This window comes from Moschus berezovskii, chromosome X (assembly GCF_049115385.1).
Source record: "Moschus berezovskii isolate FMDL1 chromosome X, NW_MosBer_1.0, whole genome shotgun sequence".
In the NCBI taxonomy this organism is placed as follows: domain Eukaryota; kingdom Metazoa; phylum Chordata; class Mammalia; order Artiodactyla; family Moschidae; genus Moschus; species Moschus berezovskii.
In genome coordinates this window covers 74,763,397-74,780,351 of record NC_142488.1, presented here as the reverse complement: position 1 = coordinate 74,780,351, position 16,955 = coordinate 74,763,397, and the positions used below count along the sequence as shown (strand labels likewise).

The 16,955-nt window shown below is 36.7% G+C and overlaps 1 protein-coding gene across 3 annotated transcripts in view; it reads left to right on the top strand.

Moving 5' to 3' along the window:
* The window catches only part of CHM (CHM Rab escort protein), a 279,787-nt gene that overhangs the window by 149,215 nt on the left and 113,617 nt on the right, over positions 1 to 16,955 (top strand). For all 3 annotated transcript variants that reach the window (XM_055393821.2, XM_055393823.2, XM_055393822.2), the window contains 4 exons: positions 3,665 to 4,052; positions 5,931 to 6,047; positions 8,582 to 8,702; positions 10,624 to 10,849. In XM_055393821.2, the coding sequence (XP_055249796.2) occupies positions 3,665 to 4,052; positions 5,931 to 6,047; positions 8,582 to 8,702; positions 10,624 to 10,849 (852 nt within the window). The remainder of the gene's footprint in view (positions 1 to 3,664; positions 4,053 to 5,930; positions 6,048 to 8,581; positions 8,703 to 10,623; positions 10,850 to 16,955) is intronic.

Here is a 16,955-nt window from a genome sequence, read left to right as displayed (position 1 = left end):
TTTCACCATTGAGGATAATGTTTTCTGTTGGTTTGTCATATATAGCCTTTATTATATTGAGGTATGTTCCTTCTATTCCTGCTTTCTGGAGGTTTTTTTTTTTTTTTTTTATCATAAATGGATGTTGAATTTTTTAAAGGCTTTCTTATGCATCTAATGAGATAATCATATGGTTTTTATTTTTCATATTGTTAATGTGATGTACTTCATTGATTGATTGGTGGATATTGAAGAATCCTTGCATCCCTGGAATAAAGCCCACTTGGTCATGATGTATGATCTTTATAATGTGTTGTTGGATTCTGATTGCTAGAATTTTGTTAAGGATTTTTGCATCTATGTTCATCAGTGATATTGGCCTGTAGTTCTCTTTTTTTGTGGCATCTTTGTCAGGTTTTGGTATTAGGGTGATGGTGGCCTCATAGAATGAGTTTGGAAGTTTATGTTCCTCTGTAATTTTCTGGAAGAGTTTGAGTAGGACAGGTGTTAGCTCTTCTCTAAATTTTTGATAGAATTCAGCTGTGAAACCGTCTGGTCCTGGGCTTTTGTTTGCTGAACGATTTCTGGTTACAGTTTGAATTTCCGTGCTTGTGTTGACTCTGTTAAGATTTTCTATTTCTTCCTGGTTCTGTTTTAGAAAGTTGTACTTGTCTAAGAATTCATCTAGTTCTTCCACATTGTCCATTTTATTGGTATATATTTGCTGATAATAGTGTTTTATGATCCTTTGTGTTTCTGTGGTTTTTTTTGAGATTTCTCCATTTTCGTTTCTAATTTTGTTGATTCTTTTCTCTTTGTCTCTTGTCGAGTCTGACTAATGGTTTGTCAGTTTTATTTATCTTCTCAAAGAAACAGCTTTTGGTTTTATTGATTTTTGCTATGGTCTCTTTTGTTTCTTTTGCATTCATTTCTGCCCTAATTTTTGATATGTTATTTCTTGACATTTAAAATATTATTGTTTGCTTGTAACTTTCTTATTGTAGTGCTTAAGGTGTTAATTATAATGGGTCACTTTTTCTTCAATGAATCCAGGGTTTGTAAAGATTATTTTTGTTTCTTTGCCTAGTTGTTTCTGTTTTTTACAAATGTTTGTTTCATTTATCAATTTTTATGATAATATATTCATACGTCAATCTTTTGCATGTGTAAAACTTTTATTCATCATGTGTTTACTAAATGTCACATATATAGAGAAGTGAAGTAGGTATTGTGAGAGGCACAGAAGAAGAGATGTTAGGCTCTTCCCTTAAGGAAATTAAAGTCTTGTTGAAGATAAAGTATATATGGGACAACTGAAGGACTGTTTGAAAGAAAATGATGAATAAATACAATATAAACCACACATGTGTACTGTGGTGCATGGAATAGCAGAATGATGATTGTGGTTTGATTAACGAAGACTTCTTCAAAGTGAAATTTAGACATTTTCTTAAAATATATCAATTGCTGAATTCTATAATTATGTTTGAGAATATAGGAATTGTTATATTATGGGAAGTGGGAAGAACAGACCAGAAGAAACAGTTCGGTTCATTCATTGAGATGTGTCCAACTCTGTGACCACATGGACTACAGCACACCAGGCTTCCATCACCAACTCATGGAGCTTGCTAAAACTCATGTTTCTTGCGTTGGTAATGCCATACAACCATCTCATTCTCTGTCGTCCCCTTCTTCTCCTGCCTTTCGTGTTTCCCAGCATAAAGTCGTTCCCACTGTGTCAGTTCTTCTCATCAGATGGTGAAAGTATTGGAGCTTCAGCTTCAGCATCAGTACTTCAGTGAATATTCAGGACTAATTTCCTTTAGGATTGATTGGTTTGATCTCCTTGCAGTGCAAGCGACTCTCAAGACTTCCCCAACATCACAGTTCAAAAGCATCAATTCTTTGGCATTCAGCCTTCTTTGTGGTCCAACTCTCACATCCATACGTGACTACTGGAAAAACCGTAGCTTTGACTAGATGGACCTTTGTCCGCAAAGGAATGTCTTTGCTTTTTAATATGCTGTCTAAGTTGGTCATAACTCTTCTTCCAAGGAGCAAGTGTCTTAATTTCATGGCTGAAGACACAATTTGCATTGATTTTTGAGTGCAAGAAAATAAAGTCTCCCACTGTTTCCATTGTTTCCCCATCTATTTGCCATGAAGTAATGGGACCAGATGCCATTATCTTCGTTTTTTGAATGTTGAGTTTAAGCTAGCTTTTTTACTCTCCTCATTCACTTTCATCAAGAGGCTGTTTAGTTCCTCTTCACTTTCTGCCATAATAGTGGTGTCATCTGCATGTTGGAGATTATTGATATTTCTCCCTGTAATCTTGAAGAAATAGTTAACATGAGCCTAATTATGGAGACTTTGCGTTGACAAATTAGGATTTAAGAGATGCCACGTTGGAAAGTAGGTGAGATGAGACAAAAGATAGTAAATAAAAAAGGTGATTTTGTTTAGAGACTGATAGAGGAAGATTTTATAGGGGTAAAGTTGAGATTTGATTTAAGAACTGCTGTTCGTTCTCAAGCAGTCAACTAGCAGATGGTTATTTCCCACAGTCTATCATGTACAAGGCAATTTTAGTGTTGAACAGTAGTGCAACTCAATGAAAATATAGGTTCTGTAGAGGATAAAGCACATCATGGAGAGATAATGGTGCACACTGAACAGGAAACTTTTGTGTCAGTCAAGGCAATAATAGACTGAGTATGTGAACTCTAGTAGTAATATTGGAAGTGGGGCTTCAAGCAAACTAATAGACATTAATATTGAAAACAGCAAGAATCAATTTAGAAAGATCCTTTTAGATACCACATTGTGATATGTCAACGTACACTTTTATAGCAGGTTTTTAGCTTTGTCGCACCTCAGATAATGGTAATGATCTTTGATTCTTATACTGTTGAGCATTTATGTGCCAGGCACTGTACCAGGTTCTTCCCATGTGCTACCTCATTTAATCTTCAAAACAACCTGGTGAGGTATTTGCTATTATCTCTACGTTATAGATGGATAATTTGCATCAGAGAGGATTAAAATACTTGTCTACATTCACAGAGTTTTCTAGTCATAGAGTCTATGTTTGAACCTCAATCTATTTATTCTGAATGATGAGCTTATAAGCACTGTGTTGATTTGTTTCTAAAGTGCAATTCCCCTGTCTACTTAACTTCTGAAAAAATACACATGTGATAAATATATACATAGATACTGTATAGCACTCAGTATTCTGTAATATGGGGAAAAGTCTGAAGAAATAAATATATGTATATGTATAACTGAATCACTTTTTTGTACACCTTAAATTGACACAATATTGTAAATCAACTATATCCCAAGATAAACAGAAATAAATTATAAATATAAGAATCTGCTTTTCAGATACACACACGCACACACACACACACACACACACATATATGACATGCTTGCTAAACACTGAAATCTTTATGTATATTGTTTCAGATCTTAATTATGTTTCATACTGTGTCAAAACCTAAACAGATGAATGTTTAATGTCTCTGTCACATAAAGCAAGATAACTACTGAATTTGATAAAATAAATGAGGTAAAGAAATAAAAATTGCCATTAAAAGTTAAAATGATATAAAAATGTAACCACATACAATTATCACTTTGATTATTCGTGTGGATTATTGTAATTTCTCATCAGTCAGGATTTGCATGAAGATGTCGAAGAAGCTGGTGCACTACAGAAAAATCACGCTTCTGTGACATCTGTGAACTCCACCGAACCTGCAGATTCTGCCTGTCTGCCTACAGAAGATGAGTCATTAAGCACTACAAGCTGTGAAATACCCACAGAACAAACTCCTAGCAGTGACCCAGAGAGAGCCCTAGAAGTAAATTATGTTCAAGTGACAGGGGAAAAAGAATACCATTGTGATGATAAAAGTTGTTTTCCCTCAACTGAAGAAAAGGAAACAAGTGAAAATGTGCCTGTAGCCGAAGACACAGCAGAACAGCCAAAGAAAAATCGGATTACTTACTCTCAAATCATTAAAGAAGGCAGGAGGTTTAATATCGATTTGGTATCAAAGGTAAGTAACAGTTTTACCCATCTTATCATAGAACAGTACTAATTTCTAATTGATTGAAAATAGCATCGGAGTCCATAAACCCAATTTTCATTATTTTATCCTTTGAAATGTACAATGTTTATTTTATAAAGAGATAGTATCTGAAATTTATAGTTCCATTAAAATATTCTTTAAACCTAGTTTAAAAACACAAGAATTCTCAGTATTATATCACAGGGTTACTTCTGTATTAGAGCATGTACTCCACCCAAATACTCTCCTATTACACGCACACTATGAATTCTATCAAGAAAAGCACGTCTAATGAATCTAATTATGGGTCCATGTTATTATAGTCAATCTATTAAATAAACTTCTTTTTAGCCCTTATTTATATAGTAACTATTTTGGCATCTGTATAATGGTCAACATTTTGAATAAACCAGTGGCACCCCACTCCAGGACTCTTGCCTGGAAAATCCCATGGACGGAGGAGCCTGGTAGGCTACAGTCCATGTGGTCACTAAGATTCGGGCACGACTGAGCGACTTCACTTTCACTTTTCACTTTCATGCATTGGAGAAGGAAATGGCAACCCACTCCAGTATTCTTGCCTGGGGAATCCCAGGGACGGGGGAGCCTAGTGGGCTGCCGTCTCTGGGGTCGCACAGAGTCAGACATGACTGAAACGACTTAGCAGCAGCAATGCACTTCAAAAATCATTGGTTCAGGTGTGAGGGCTTTGGAAGATAATTTAATAGTAATTATAGCAGGGAGATTGGGAAGGATGCTATTGTCTTCCTTTTTTTTTTTTTTATTCCCATTCTTACCTCTAATGTTAGGTCAACATGAATTCAGAGGTGGTCCCCAAGTCTTTGGTACATGCAGTGTTGCACTGGGTTTATAGGAAGCAAGGCAAATTTAGTGCAAAAGAATAGAAAACACTAGTAACATAAAATAATGGCCATAAAATGTTATAATATAGGGCTGGGTGAAAGTAGAGATACCAAATACCATAAATTGAGGGCAAATGATGAGAAATTGGAAAGAAGTTGGAGAGGATAGTTAATAACATCAGAATAGGATTTTTTATTTAATGTGCTCTCTTAAAGTTCCAAGTTATAAAGAGAGGAACTAATGCTCATCACATTTTGCTGATCTAAACAAACATCCTTATCCTGCTGATCTCTTTGAACCTAATGCTTGAAAATATGAATATCATTTTTCTACTTGTTGTTTCTTTCTGATGTAGCTCTCTGTGCCTGATTCTGCCTCAGTCTGAGTTGGTCCTTCCTCATATTTCTGAACTGTCTATTCCACCTAATTTGATCCTGCCATACTTTGAAATTTGCCATTCTTTCCATGTTACCTTGAGAATTAGTTTCTGGGTGGAAGTTTAATCATAGCCCACCCATAGTCTTCTTGTCTTCATGAGCAGGAAAGAATTTTATTATTTTTTTTGAAAAGAAGAATACTGAAGTAATCAAGTAAGAAAAAGGTTTTGTACTGAAAATTTCATTTTGAATTAGTTACTTGGATTTTAGAAATTAATACAGTATATGTGCTGGCTGATACTTTACATATGATGTAATGTTCTTAGCAGAGTCTGAAGAGGTGCTCTATAATTAAACATATTAATATGTACGGATATTCGAGCCTTATATCAGTTTGGGTCAGTTGTGAAAAAACTTTGGATTCTGGAATTATCTGGATTTTGAATTTCAGATAATCAGTTGTTAACCGTTAATAAATTGTATTATGTATTATAATATTAATAGGTATAATACTTTTTACAAATAATTTAAAATATAACAAAATTATATATCTTTATTCTGTTTTTATCAATTTTTCTACTATTTCACTTTTTCTTTCTTTCTCTAAAATGTTTTCTTCTTACAGCTATTGTATTCTCGAGGATTGCTGATTGAACTTCTAATCAAATCTAATGTTAGTCGATATGCAGAGTTCAAAAATATTACCAGGATTCTTGCATTTCGAGAAGGAAGAGTGAAACAGGTATTGTGATGAGCAAGGATTGTAACTGAATATGAGTTTAAGTTACTATGTTTTGTTTCGGAAACTAGTAGTGAAATGTTAGTTGCTTAGTAGTGTCTGACTCTTTGCTACCTCTTGGAGGGCAGCCTACCAGACTCCCCTGTCCATGGGATTCTCCAGGCAAGAATACTGGAGTGGGTAGCCATTCCCTTCTCTGGAGTATGTTCCCAACCCAGGGATCAAACCTGGGTCTTCCTGCATTGCAGATGGGTTCTTTGCCATCTGAGCCACCAAGGAAGCCCCATTTTGTTTGGGAAAGATAAGCAAATAAAATTGTTATATTCCTGGTCAAGCAACATATTTGAATGCAGAGTTCCAAAGAATAGCAAGGAGAGAAAAGAAAGCCTTCCTCAGCGATCAGTGCAAAGAAATAGAGGAAAAGAATAGAATGGGAAAGACTACAAGTCTTTTCAAGAAAATTAGAGATACCAGGGGAATATTTCATGCAAAGATGGACTCAATAAAAGAGAGAAATGGTGTGGATCTAACATAAGCAGAAGATATTAAGAGGTGGCAAGAATACACAGAAGAACTGTACAAAAAACATCTTCATGACCAAGATAATCACGATGGTGTGATCACTCACCTAGAGCCAGATATCCTGGAATGTGAAGTCAAAGGGACCTTAGGGAGCATCTCTATGAATGAAGCTAGTGGAGGTGATGGAATTCCAGTTGAGCTATTTCATATCCTAAAAGATGATACTGTGAAAGTGTTGCTCTCAGTATGCCAGCAAATTTGGAAAACTAGGCAGTGGCCACAGGACTGGAAAAGGTCAGTTTTCATTCCAATTCCAAAGAAAGGCAATGCCAAAGAATACTGAAACACACAATTGCACTCATGTCACATACTAGTAAAGTAATGCTTAAAATTCTCCAAGTCAAGCTTCAGCAATACGTGAACCGTGAACTTTCAGATATTCAAGCTGGTTTTAGGAAATCCCGAGGAACCAGAGATCAAATTGCCAACATCTGCTGGATCATGGAAAAAGCAAGAGAGTTTCAAAAAAACGTCTATTTCTGTTTTATTGACTATGCCAAAGTCTTTGACTGTGTGGATCACAAAAACTGTGGAAAATTCTTCAAGATGGGAATACCAGACCACCTGACCTGCTTCTTGAGAAACGTGTATGCAGGTCAGGAAGCAACAGATCGAACTGGACATGGAACAACAGACTAGTTCCAAATAGGAAAAGGAGTACGTCAAGGTTGTATATTATTACCCTGCTTATTTAACTTATGTGTAGAGTACCTCATGAGAAACGCTGGGCTGGAGGAAGCACAAGCTGGAATCAAGATTGCTGGGAGAAATATAAATAACCTCAGTTATGCAGATGACACCACCCTTATGGCAGTAAGTGAAGAGGAACTAAAGAACCTCTTGATGAAAGTGAAAGAGGAGAGTGAAAAGGTTGGCTTAAAGCTCAACATTCAGAAAATGAAGATCATGGCATCCCATCACTTCATGGCAAATAGATGTGGAAACGGTGGCTGACTTTATTATTTTGGGCTCCAAAATCACTGCAGATGCTGAATGCAGCCATGAAATTAAAAGACGCTTACTCCTTGGAAGGAAAGCTATAACCAACCTAGACAGCATGTTGAAAAGCAGAGACATTGCTTTGTCAACAAAGGTCCGTTTAGTCAAGGCTATGGTTTTTCCAGTGGTCATGTATGGATGTGAAATTTGGACTATAAAGAAAGCTGAGTGCCGAAGAATTGATGCTTTTCAACTGTGCTGTTGGAGAAGACTCTTGAGTGTTCCTTGGACTGCAAGAATATCCAACTAGTCCATCCTAAATGAGGCCAGTCCTGAATATTCATTGGAAGGACTGATGCTGAAGATGAAACTCCAATACTTTGGCCACCTGATGCGAAATGCTGACTCATTTGAAAAGACCGTGATGCTGGGAAAGATTGAGGGCAGGAGAAGAAGGGGACGACAGAGGATGAGATGGTTGGATGGTATCATCGACTCGATGGACATGGGTTTGGGTGGACTCTGGGAGTTGGTGATGGACAGGGAGGCCTGGCTTGCTGCGGTTTATTGGGTCACAAAGAGTCGGACTCAAGTGAGCAACTGAACTGAACTGAACTGATGGTTTTTAACAAATTTAAATAGTAAGAGATTGCCAATTAAAATGTCTAATGTTAATTTTCTCATGATTTATTCTGTAGCTTGATGCTCATGTTGAGAAAGTGTTAATTTCAGACAATATTGCTAGATTTGAGCTGTCATTTGGTCCCAGTTTGGGTGACGTGCCAGTGGTCTTGTAATAGCATAAGGAGCAACTTGGCAGAATTAAGTAAGGGAACTCACGAGTTAATTAGCCCTAAAGTCAACTGAGATGCCTTTAGAACTGGTGGAAGGTAACATGGAACTGTCTGACTAGAAAGGAAATAATAATCTTGTTATACATAAAAGGAAAAAAATGTCATTTGGAATACTTGTATCAGTAGGAAGCAGTTTCTTAACTTTTAAATCGTATGTTTTAGGTTCCTTGCTCCAGAGCAGATGTCTTTAATAGCAAACAACTTACTATGGTAGAAAAGCGAATGCTAATGAAGTTTCTCACATTTTGTATGGAGTATGAGGAACATCCTGATGAATATAAAGGTACTGTTTTTCATTACATTTGCATTCTCACACTTTTTGAGATTCTTATTATTTTATTATGCTTTCTCTGTTTTAGTAAGCCACTTGCTATGCTTTTAAAATATTTTTTTTATTTTGCACGATCCAGTAGATTAGCCTCTAGCAACAGTACCTATTTAAATTTAAATTAATTAAAATGAAAATTTAGTTACAGTACCCACACATTCAATTGTTCAGTGGTCACACGTGGCTAGTGGCTACTATGGGTATTATGCAATTATGGAGCATTTTCAACATGAGAGCAGTCTATGATAGATGTTAATTTTTATTCTTGCTAAGTAAACATTGTTAGCAACTGATTCTTCATAGATAATACTCCTTTTTCATTATCCAGTTTTTTTAACCATTTTTTAAAAATAGAAGTATAGTTAATTTACAATGTTGTGTTAGTTTCAGGTGTACAGCAAAGTGATTCAGTTTTATATATATATAAACATATATATATATACACACACACACATACACGTATATACTTTTTCAGATTCTTTTCCATTATAGGTTATTGAAAGATATTGCATATATTTCCCTATGCTATACAGTATATCCTTGTTGTTTATCTATTTTACATATAGTAACATATATGTTACTCTCTCTGACCCTCATCTATTAATTTATCTGTCATTTAAAAATTTGTATATTTTATTTGTTTCTCAGGGAACCCTTTTGCTTGGAATAGTGAATTATTTATTTTGACTGGTTAAAAGGAAGCTAGATGGTGTGGATGGGATCTGCTGGATTAGGAGATGATATGGTTTCTAATCTTGGCTTTGACCCATCTCACTGTGTGATCTGGGGCCAGTTACTTCAAAGTTTGTTGAAAGTTGAATACACGACTTTAGTATCAAGAGTTTTGCACTTAAAAGTGTATTGAGCTGAAAAAGTTATCCAAAATAGGAATATACTGACAATTCACTTACAAAATTGAGAAATACGACAATCTTTTTTACTATATGGAATATTGAAAATCTATCTCTTGTTCTTAAAATTTTAAGTCCATTTATTACTGCCAGATTGTTTCTCCATAGTAGCATAAACTTATATTCTCTGTAAATTTTTATAGTTTTTATTTATTTATATTAATTCTAAAAAGTTTTTCTCTTCCACTAACAGTTCAGTTACATTTTTTTCTGTTATTGTTTTAAAGAGATAGTATTTAGGGGATCCTTATATTCTGAGGTTCCCTTGTGGCTTAGCTGGTAAAGAATCTGTCTGCAATGCAGGAGACCAGGGTTTGATCCCCTGGAGAAGGGAAGGGCTACCTACTCCAGTATTCTGGCTTAGAGAATTCCATGGACAGTCCATGGGGTCAGAAAGAGTCAGACACGACTGTGTGACTTTCACTTTATGTTTTGAGGTGAGATTATAAGGCAATGGGATTGATACCACTAGCCATACAGAAATCGATTTCTTTACTTTTTAGTCATAGTTCATTGTTCCAAGTCTTAGGAAGGAATAGCAATTCAAAAAAATCAAGTTTTCACCAAAAAGTTACCATTAGTATTATTTAATATTTCAAAGTGTAATCATTGACATTCATCTGCAGTTGATAGTAAAGTAACATTATTGCCAAGCATGGAAAGATGTTGTGATGGTTAATGAATTATTTAATGCTTTTCTAATTTTTTGAATCCATAAAATACTAAACACAGAATCATCATTTACAGCTTAAAAACTGTGTCATCAATCCAGTCAGGATAGTGAGGTTGTTCCTAGTTTTTTCCCTCGAAAATCAATGGTCTTGGTCCAAAATGTAGTAATACTATCACCAACTGTGTCCTTTGCTAAGTGTTTTAAGCAAACTTGATCTCATTTTTGTACAGTGGTTTTGAATGGAAGTTTGGTTCTGATTTTAACTGATAAATTTTCCTCTTTCTTTTCATAGCCTATGAGGAAATTGCATTTTCTGAATATTTAAAAACTCAAAAACTAACCCCCAACCTCCAATATTTTGTCCTGCACTCAATGGCAATGACATCAGAGACAGGCAGCAGTACCCTAGATGGTCTCAGAGCTACCAAAAACTTTCTTCACTGTCTTGGGCGATATGGCAACACTCCATTTTTGTTTCCTTTATATGGTCAAGGAGAACTCCCTCAGTGTTTCTGCAGGTAAGACAGGCATTGGTTTTCTTATCTCTTCTTAAAATGATACTTGAATAGCAGATGAAAATTAGAAAGATAAAAATGAAATTTAGTCAAGATTTAGTATATGCAGACAACTATTTGTTATTCAACTCATCCCCACCCTCTTCTGCCCTTGTTAATTATTAGGCTGAAGCCTAATGAGTTCATATTCATCTTTTTTTTTTTTTTAATTTTAATTGGAGGAAAATTACTTTAAAATATTGTAGTAGTTTTTGCCATACATTGACATGAATCAGCCATGGGTATACATGTGTTCCCCATCCTGAAGCCCCCTCCCACCTCCCTCCCCATACCATCCCTCAGGGTCATCCCAGTGCACCGGCCTCGAGCACCCTGTCTCATGCATCAAACCTTGACTGGCGATCTATTTCACATATGGTAATATACATGTTTCAAGGCTATTCTCTCAAATCATCCCACCCTCGCCTTTTACCACAGAGTCCAAAACTCTATTCTTTACATCTGTGTCGCCTTTGCTGTCTCACATATAGGGTCATTATTACAATCGTTCTAAATTCCATATATATGTGTTAATATACTGTATTGGTGTTTTTCTTTAACTTACTTCACTCTATATAATAGAATCCAGTTTCATCCACCTCATTAGAACTGAGTCAAAAGTATTATTTTCAGTAGCTGAATAATATTCCATTGTGTATATATACCACAGCTTTCTTATCCATTCGTCTGCTGATGACCACCTAGGCTGCTTCCATGTCCTGGCTATTGGGGTACACGTTTCTCTTTCGATTCTGGTTTCCTCGGTGTGTATGCCCAGCACTGGGATTGCTGGGTTACATGGAAGTTCTTTTTCCAGTTTTTGAAGGAATCTCCATGCTTCTCCATAGTGGATGTACTAGTTTGCATTCCCACCAGCCACTGCTGGTGTTAGAGGGTTCCCTTTTCTCCACACCCTCTCTAGCATTTACTGTTTATAGACTTTTGGATAGCAGCCATTCTGACCGGCATGAGATGTTACCTCACTTCTGTTTTGATTTGCATTTTTCTAATAATGAGTGATGTTGAGCATCTTTTCATGTGTTTGTTAGTCATCGGTATGTCTTCTTTGGAGAAATGTCTGTTTCCTTCTTTGGCCCAATTTTTGATTGGGTTGTGTATCTTTCTGAAATTGAGCTGCAGGAGCTGCTTGTATATATTTTTTTCTTTTTTGTGTTGTAATACTTTTATTTTTTATTTTTTTATTGGAGGCTAATTACTTTACAATATTAAATTGGTTGGTTTTGCCATACACTGACATGAATCCGCCCCGGGTGTACATGTGTTCCCCTTCTTGAACACCCCTCCCAACTCCCTCCTCCCCATATCCTCCCTCTGGGTCATCCCCGTGCAACACCCCCGAGCATCCTGTATCATGCGTCGAACCTGGACTGGTGATTCCTTTCACATATGATAATATACATGTTTCAATACCATTCTCCCAAATCATCCCACCCTCAGACTCTCCCACAGAGTCCCAAAGACTGTTCTATACACCTGTATCTCTTTTGCTGTCTCATATACAGGGTTAAGGCTACCATCTTTCTAAATTGCATATATATGCATTAGTATACTGTATTGGTGTTTTTCTTTCTGGCTTACTTCACTCTGTATAATAGGCTCCAGTTTCATCCACCTCATTAGAACTGATTCAAATGTATTCTTTTTAATGGCTGAATAATACTCTGTTGTGTATATGTACCAAAGCTTTCTTATCCATTCATCTGCAGATGGACATCTAGGTTGCTTCCATATCCTGGCTATTATAAACAGTGCTGCAATGAACATTGGAGTACATGTGTCTCTTTCAATTCTGGTTTCCTCGGTATGTATGCTCAGGAGTGTGATTGCTGGATCATATGGCAGTTCTATTTCCAGTTTTTTGAGGAATCTCCACACTGTTCTCCATAGTGGCTGTACTAGTTTGCATTCCCACCAAGAGTGTAAGAGGGTTCCCTTTTCTCCACACCCTCTGCAGCATTTATTACATGTAGACTTTTGGATGCCAGACATTCTGACTGGTGTGAAATGGTATCTCATTGTGGTTTTGATTTGCATTTCTCTTGACTATGAGCGATGTTGAGCATATTTTTATGTGTTTTCTAGCCATTTGTATGTCTTCTTTGGAGAAATGTCTGTTTAGTCCTTTGGCCCATTTTTTGATTGGGAGGTTTATTTTTCTGGAATTGAGCTGCAGGAGCTGCTTGTATATTTTATAGATTCATTCTTTGTCGGTTGTTTCATTTGCTATTATTTTCTCCCATTCTGACGGCTGTCTTTTCACCTTGCTTATAGTTTCCTTTACTGTGCAGAAGCTTTTAATTTTAATTAGGTCCCATTTGTTTATTTTTGCTTTCATTTCTAATATTTTGGAAGATGATTCATGGAGGATCCTGCTGTGATTAATGTTGGAGAGTGTTTTGCCTATGTTCTCCTCTAGGAGTTTTATAGTTTCTGGTCTTACGTTTAGATCTTTAACCCATTTTGAGTTTATTTTTGTGTATGGTGTTAGGAAGTGTTCTAGTTTCATTCTTTTATTAGTGGCTGACCAGTTTTCCCAGAACCACTTGTTAAAGAGCTGTCCTTTCTCCATTTAATATTCTTGCCTCCTTTGTCAAAGACAAGGTGTCCATAGGTGTGTGGATTTATCTCTGGGATTTCTATTTTGTTCTGTTGATCTATATTTCTGTCTTTATGCCAGTACCATACTGTCTTGATGAATGTTGCTTTGTAGTACAGCCTGAAGTCCGGCAGGTTGATTCCCCCAGTTCCATTCTTCTTCCTCAAGATTGCTTTGGCTATTCGAGGTATTTTGTATTTCCATACAAACTGAGTTTATTTGTTCTACCTCTGTGAAAAATATCGTTGGTAGTTTGATAGGGATTGCATTGAATGTATAAATTACTTTGGGTAGTATACTCATTTTCACAATATTTATTCTTCCAATCCACGAACACAGTTTATTTCTCCATCTATTAGTGTCCTCTTTGATTACTTTCACCAGTGTTTTATAGTTTTCTATGTACAGGTCTTTTGTTTCCTTAGGTAGATATATTCCTAAGTATTTAATTCTTTTCATTGCATCAGTGAGTGGAATCAGTTCAGTTCAGGTCAGTCGCCCAGTCGTGTCCGACTCTCCGCGACCGCATGAATCACAGCACGCCAGGCCTCCCTGTCCATCACCAACTCCCGGAGTACACTCAAACTCATGTCCACAGAGTCGGTGATGCCATCCAGCCATCTCATTCTCCATCGTCCCCTTCTCCTCCCGCCCCCAACCTTTCCTAGCATCAGAGGCTTTTCCAGTGAGTCAACTCGTCTCATGAGGTGGCCAAAGTATTGGAGTTTCAGCTTTAGCATCAGTCCCTCCAATGAACACCCAGGATTGATCTCCTTTAGAATGGACTGGTTGGATCTCCTTGCAGTACAAGGGACTCTCAAGAGTCTTCTCCAACACCACAGTTCAAAAGCATCGATTCTCCAGCAATCAACTTTCTTCACAGTCCAACTCTCACATCCATACATGACCACGGGAAAAACCATTGCCTTGACTAGATGGACCTTTGTTGGCAAAGTAATATCTCTTTTCCTTAATTTCTCTATTTTCTCATTATTAGTGTATAGGAATGCAAGGGATTTCTGTGTGTTGATTTTATTTTCCTGCAATTTTACTTTATTCGTTGATTAGCTCTAGTAGTTTTCTGGTAGAGTCTTTAGGGGTTTCTGTGTAGAGGATCATGTCATCACCGAACAATGAAAGTGTTACTTCTTCTTTTCCAATTTGGATTCCTTTTATGTCTTTTTCTACTTTGATTGCTGTGGCCAAAACTTCCAAAACTATGTTCAATAGTAGTGGTGAGAGTGGGCACCCTTGTCTTGTTTCTGACTTTAGGGGAAATGCTTTCAATTTTTCACCTTTGAGGATAATGTTTGCTATGGGTTTGTCATATATAGCTTTTATTATGTTGAGGTATGTCCCTTCTAGTCCCACCTTCTGGAGGGTTTTTATCATAAATGGATGTTGAATTTTGGTGAAGGCTTTCTCTGCATCTATTGAGATAATCATATGATTTTTATTTTTCAGTTTGTTAATGTAGTGTATTACATTGATTGCTTTGCGGATATTGAAGAATCCTTGCATTCCTGGCATAAAGCCCACTTGGTCATGATATATGATCTTCTTAATGTGTTGTTGGATTCTGATTGTTAGAATTTTGTTAAGGATTTTTGCATCTATGTTCATCAGTGATATTGTTTTGTAGTTTTCTTTTTTTGTGGGGTATTTCCCAGGTTTTGGTATTAAGGTGATGGTTCCTTATAGAATGAGTTTGGAAGTTTCCCTTCCTCAGCAATTTTTTGGAATAGTTGAGTAGAATAGGTGTTAGCTCTTTTGTAAATTTTTGGTAGAATTCAGCTGTGAAGCCGTCTGGACCTGGACTTTTGTTTGCTGGAAGATTTCTGATTACCGCTTCTATTTCCGTGCTTGTGATGGGTCTCTTAATATTTTATATTTCTTCCTGGTTCAATTTACCCATTTACGTTTAAGGTAATTATTGATAAGTATGATCCCGTTGCCATTTTCTTTATTGTTTTTAGTTCGAGTTCATATACCCTTTCTGTGTTTCCTATCTAGAGAAGATCCTTTAGTATTTGTTGGAGAGCTGGTTTGGTGATGATGAATTCTCTCAGCTTTTACTTGTCTGTAAAGCTTTTGATTTCTCCTTCATATTTGAATGAGATCCTTGCTGGGTATAGTGATCTTGGCTGTAGGTTACTTTCTTTCATCACTTTAAGTATGTCTTGCCATTCAATCCTGGCCTGAAGAGTTTCTGTTGAAAGATCAGCTGTTATCCTTATGGGAATCCCCTTTGTGTTATTTCTTGCTTTTCCCTTGCTGCTTTTAATATTTGTTCTTTCTGTTTGATCTTTGTTAATTTGATTAATATGTGCCTTGGTGTATTTCGCTTTGGGTTTATCCTGTTAGGGACTCTCTGGGTTTCTTGGACATGAGTGATTATTTCCTTCCCCATCTTAGGGAAGTTTTCAACTATTATCTCCTCAAGTATTCTCTCATGGTCTTTCTTTTTGTCTTCTTCTTCTGGGACTCCTATGATTCGAATGTTGGGGTGTTTAACATTGTCCCAGAGGTCTCTAATATTGTCCTAGTTTGTTTTAATCCGTTTTTCTTTTTCCATCTCTGTTTCATTTATTTCTACAATTCTATCTTCTAACTCGCTTATCCTGTCTTCTGCCTCTGTTATTCTACTGTGTGTTCCCTCCAGAGTGTTTCTGATCTCATCTATTACATTATTCATCGTATATTGACTCTTTTTTATTACCTCTAAATCATTATTAAACCTTTCTTGCATCTTCTCAATCCTTTTCTCCAGCTTATTTATCTGTAACTCCGTTTTGCTTTCCTGATTTTGAATCATTTTCACAATTAAAGTTCAAAATTCTTTATCAGGTAGATTCCCTATATCTTCCTCTTTTGATTGTGTTGATGGGCATTTATCCTGTTGCTTTACTTGCTGGGCATTTCTCTGCCTCTTCATCTTGCTTATATTGCTGTGCTTGGGGTGGCCTTTAGTTTCCTTTCTGTGTTTGGGGTTGGACAGGTGGCTTGTCAAGTTTCCCTGGTTAGGGAAGCTTGTGTCGGTGTTCTGGTGGGTGTAGCTAGATTTCTTTTCTCTGGAGTACAGTGAAGTGTCCAGTAATGAGTTTGAGATGTTAATTGGTATGGAGTGGCTTTGTGTAGGCTGTATATTGAAGTTCAGGGTTATTCTCCTGTGTTGCTGGCGAATTTGTGTGGTATGTCTTTCACTGAAACTTGTTGACCCTTGGGTGGTACCTGATTTCAGTGTATGTATGGAGGCATTTTATGAGCACCTATGAATTAAGGTTCCCTGGAACAGGAGATCTCTGGTGATCTCAGGATTTGGACTTAAGCCTCTCTCTCTGGTTTTCAGTCTTATTCTTACAGTAGGGTCAAGACTTCTCCACCTGTCACTTCCAAGGCAGTTACTTCTGTTTAAGCTCTTCTGTTAGCTGGTCTCTTCAGTGTATGATTCCC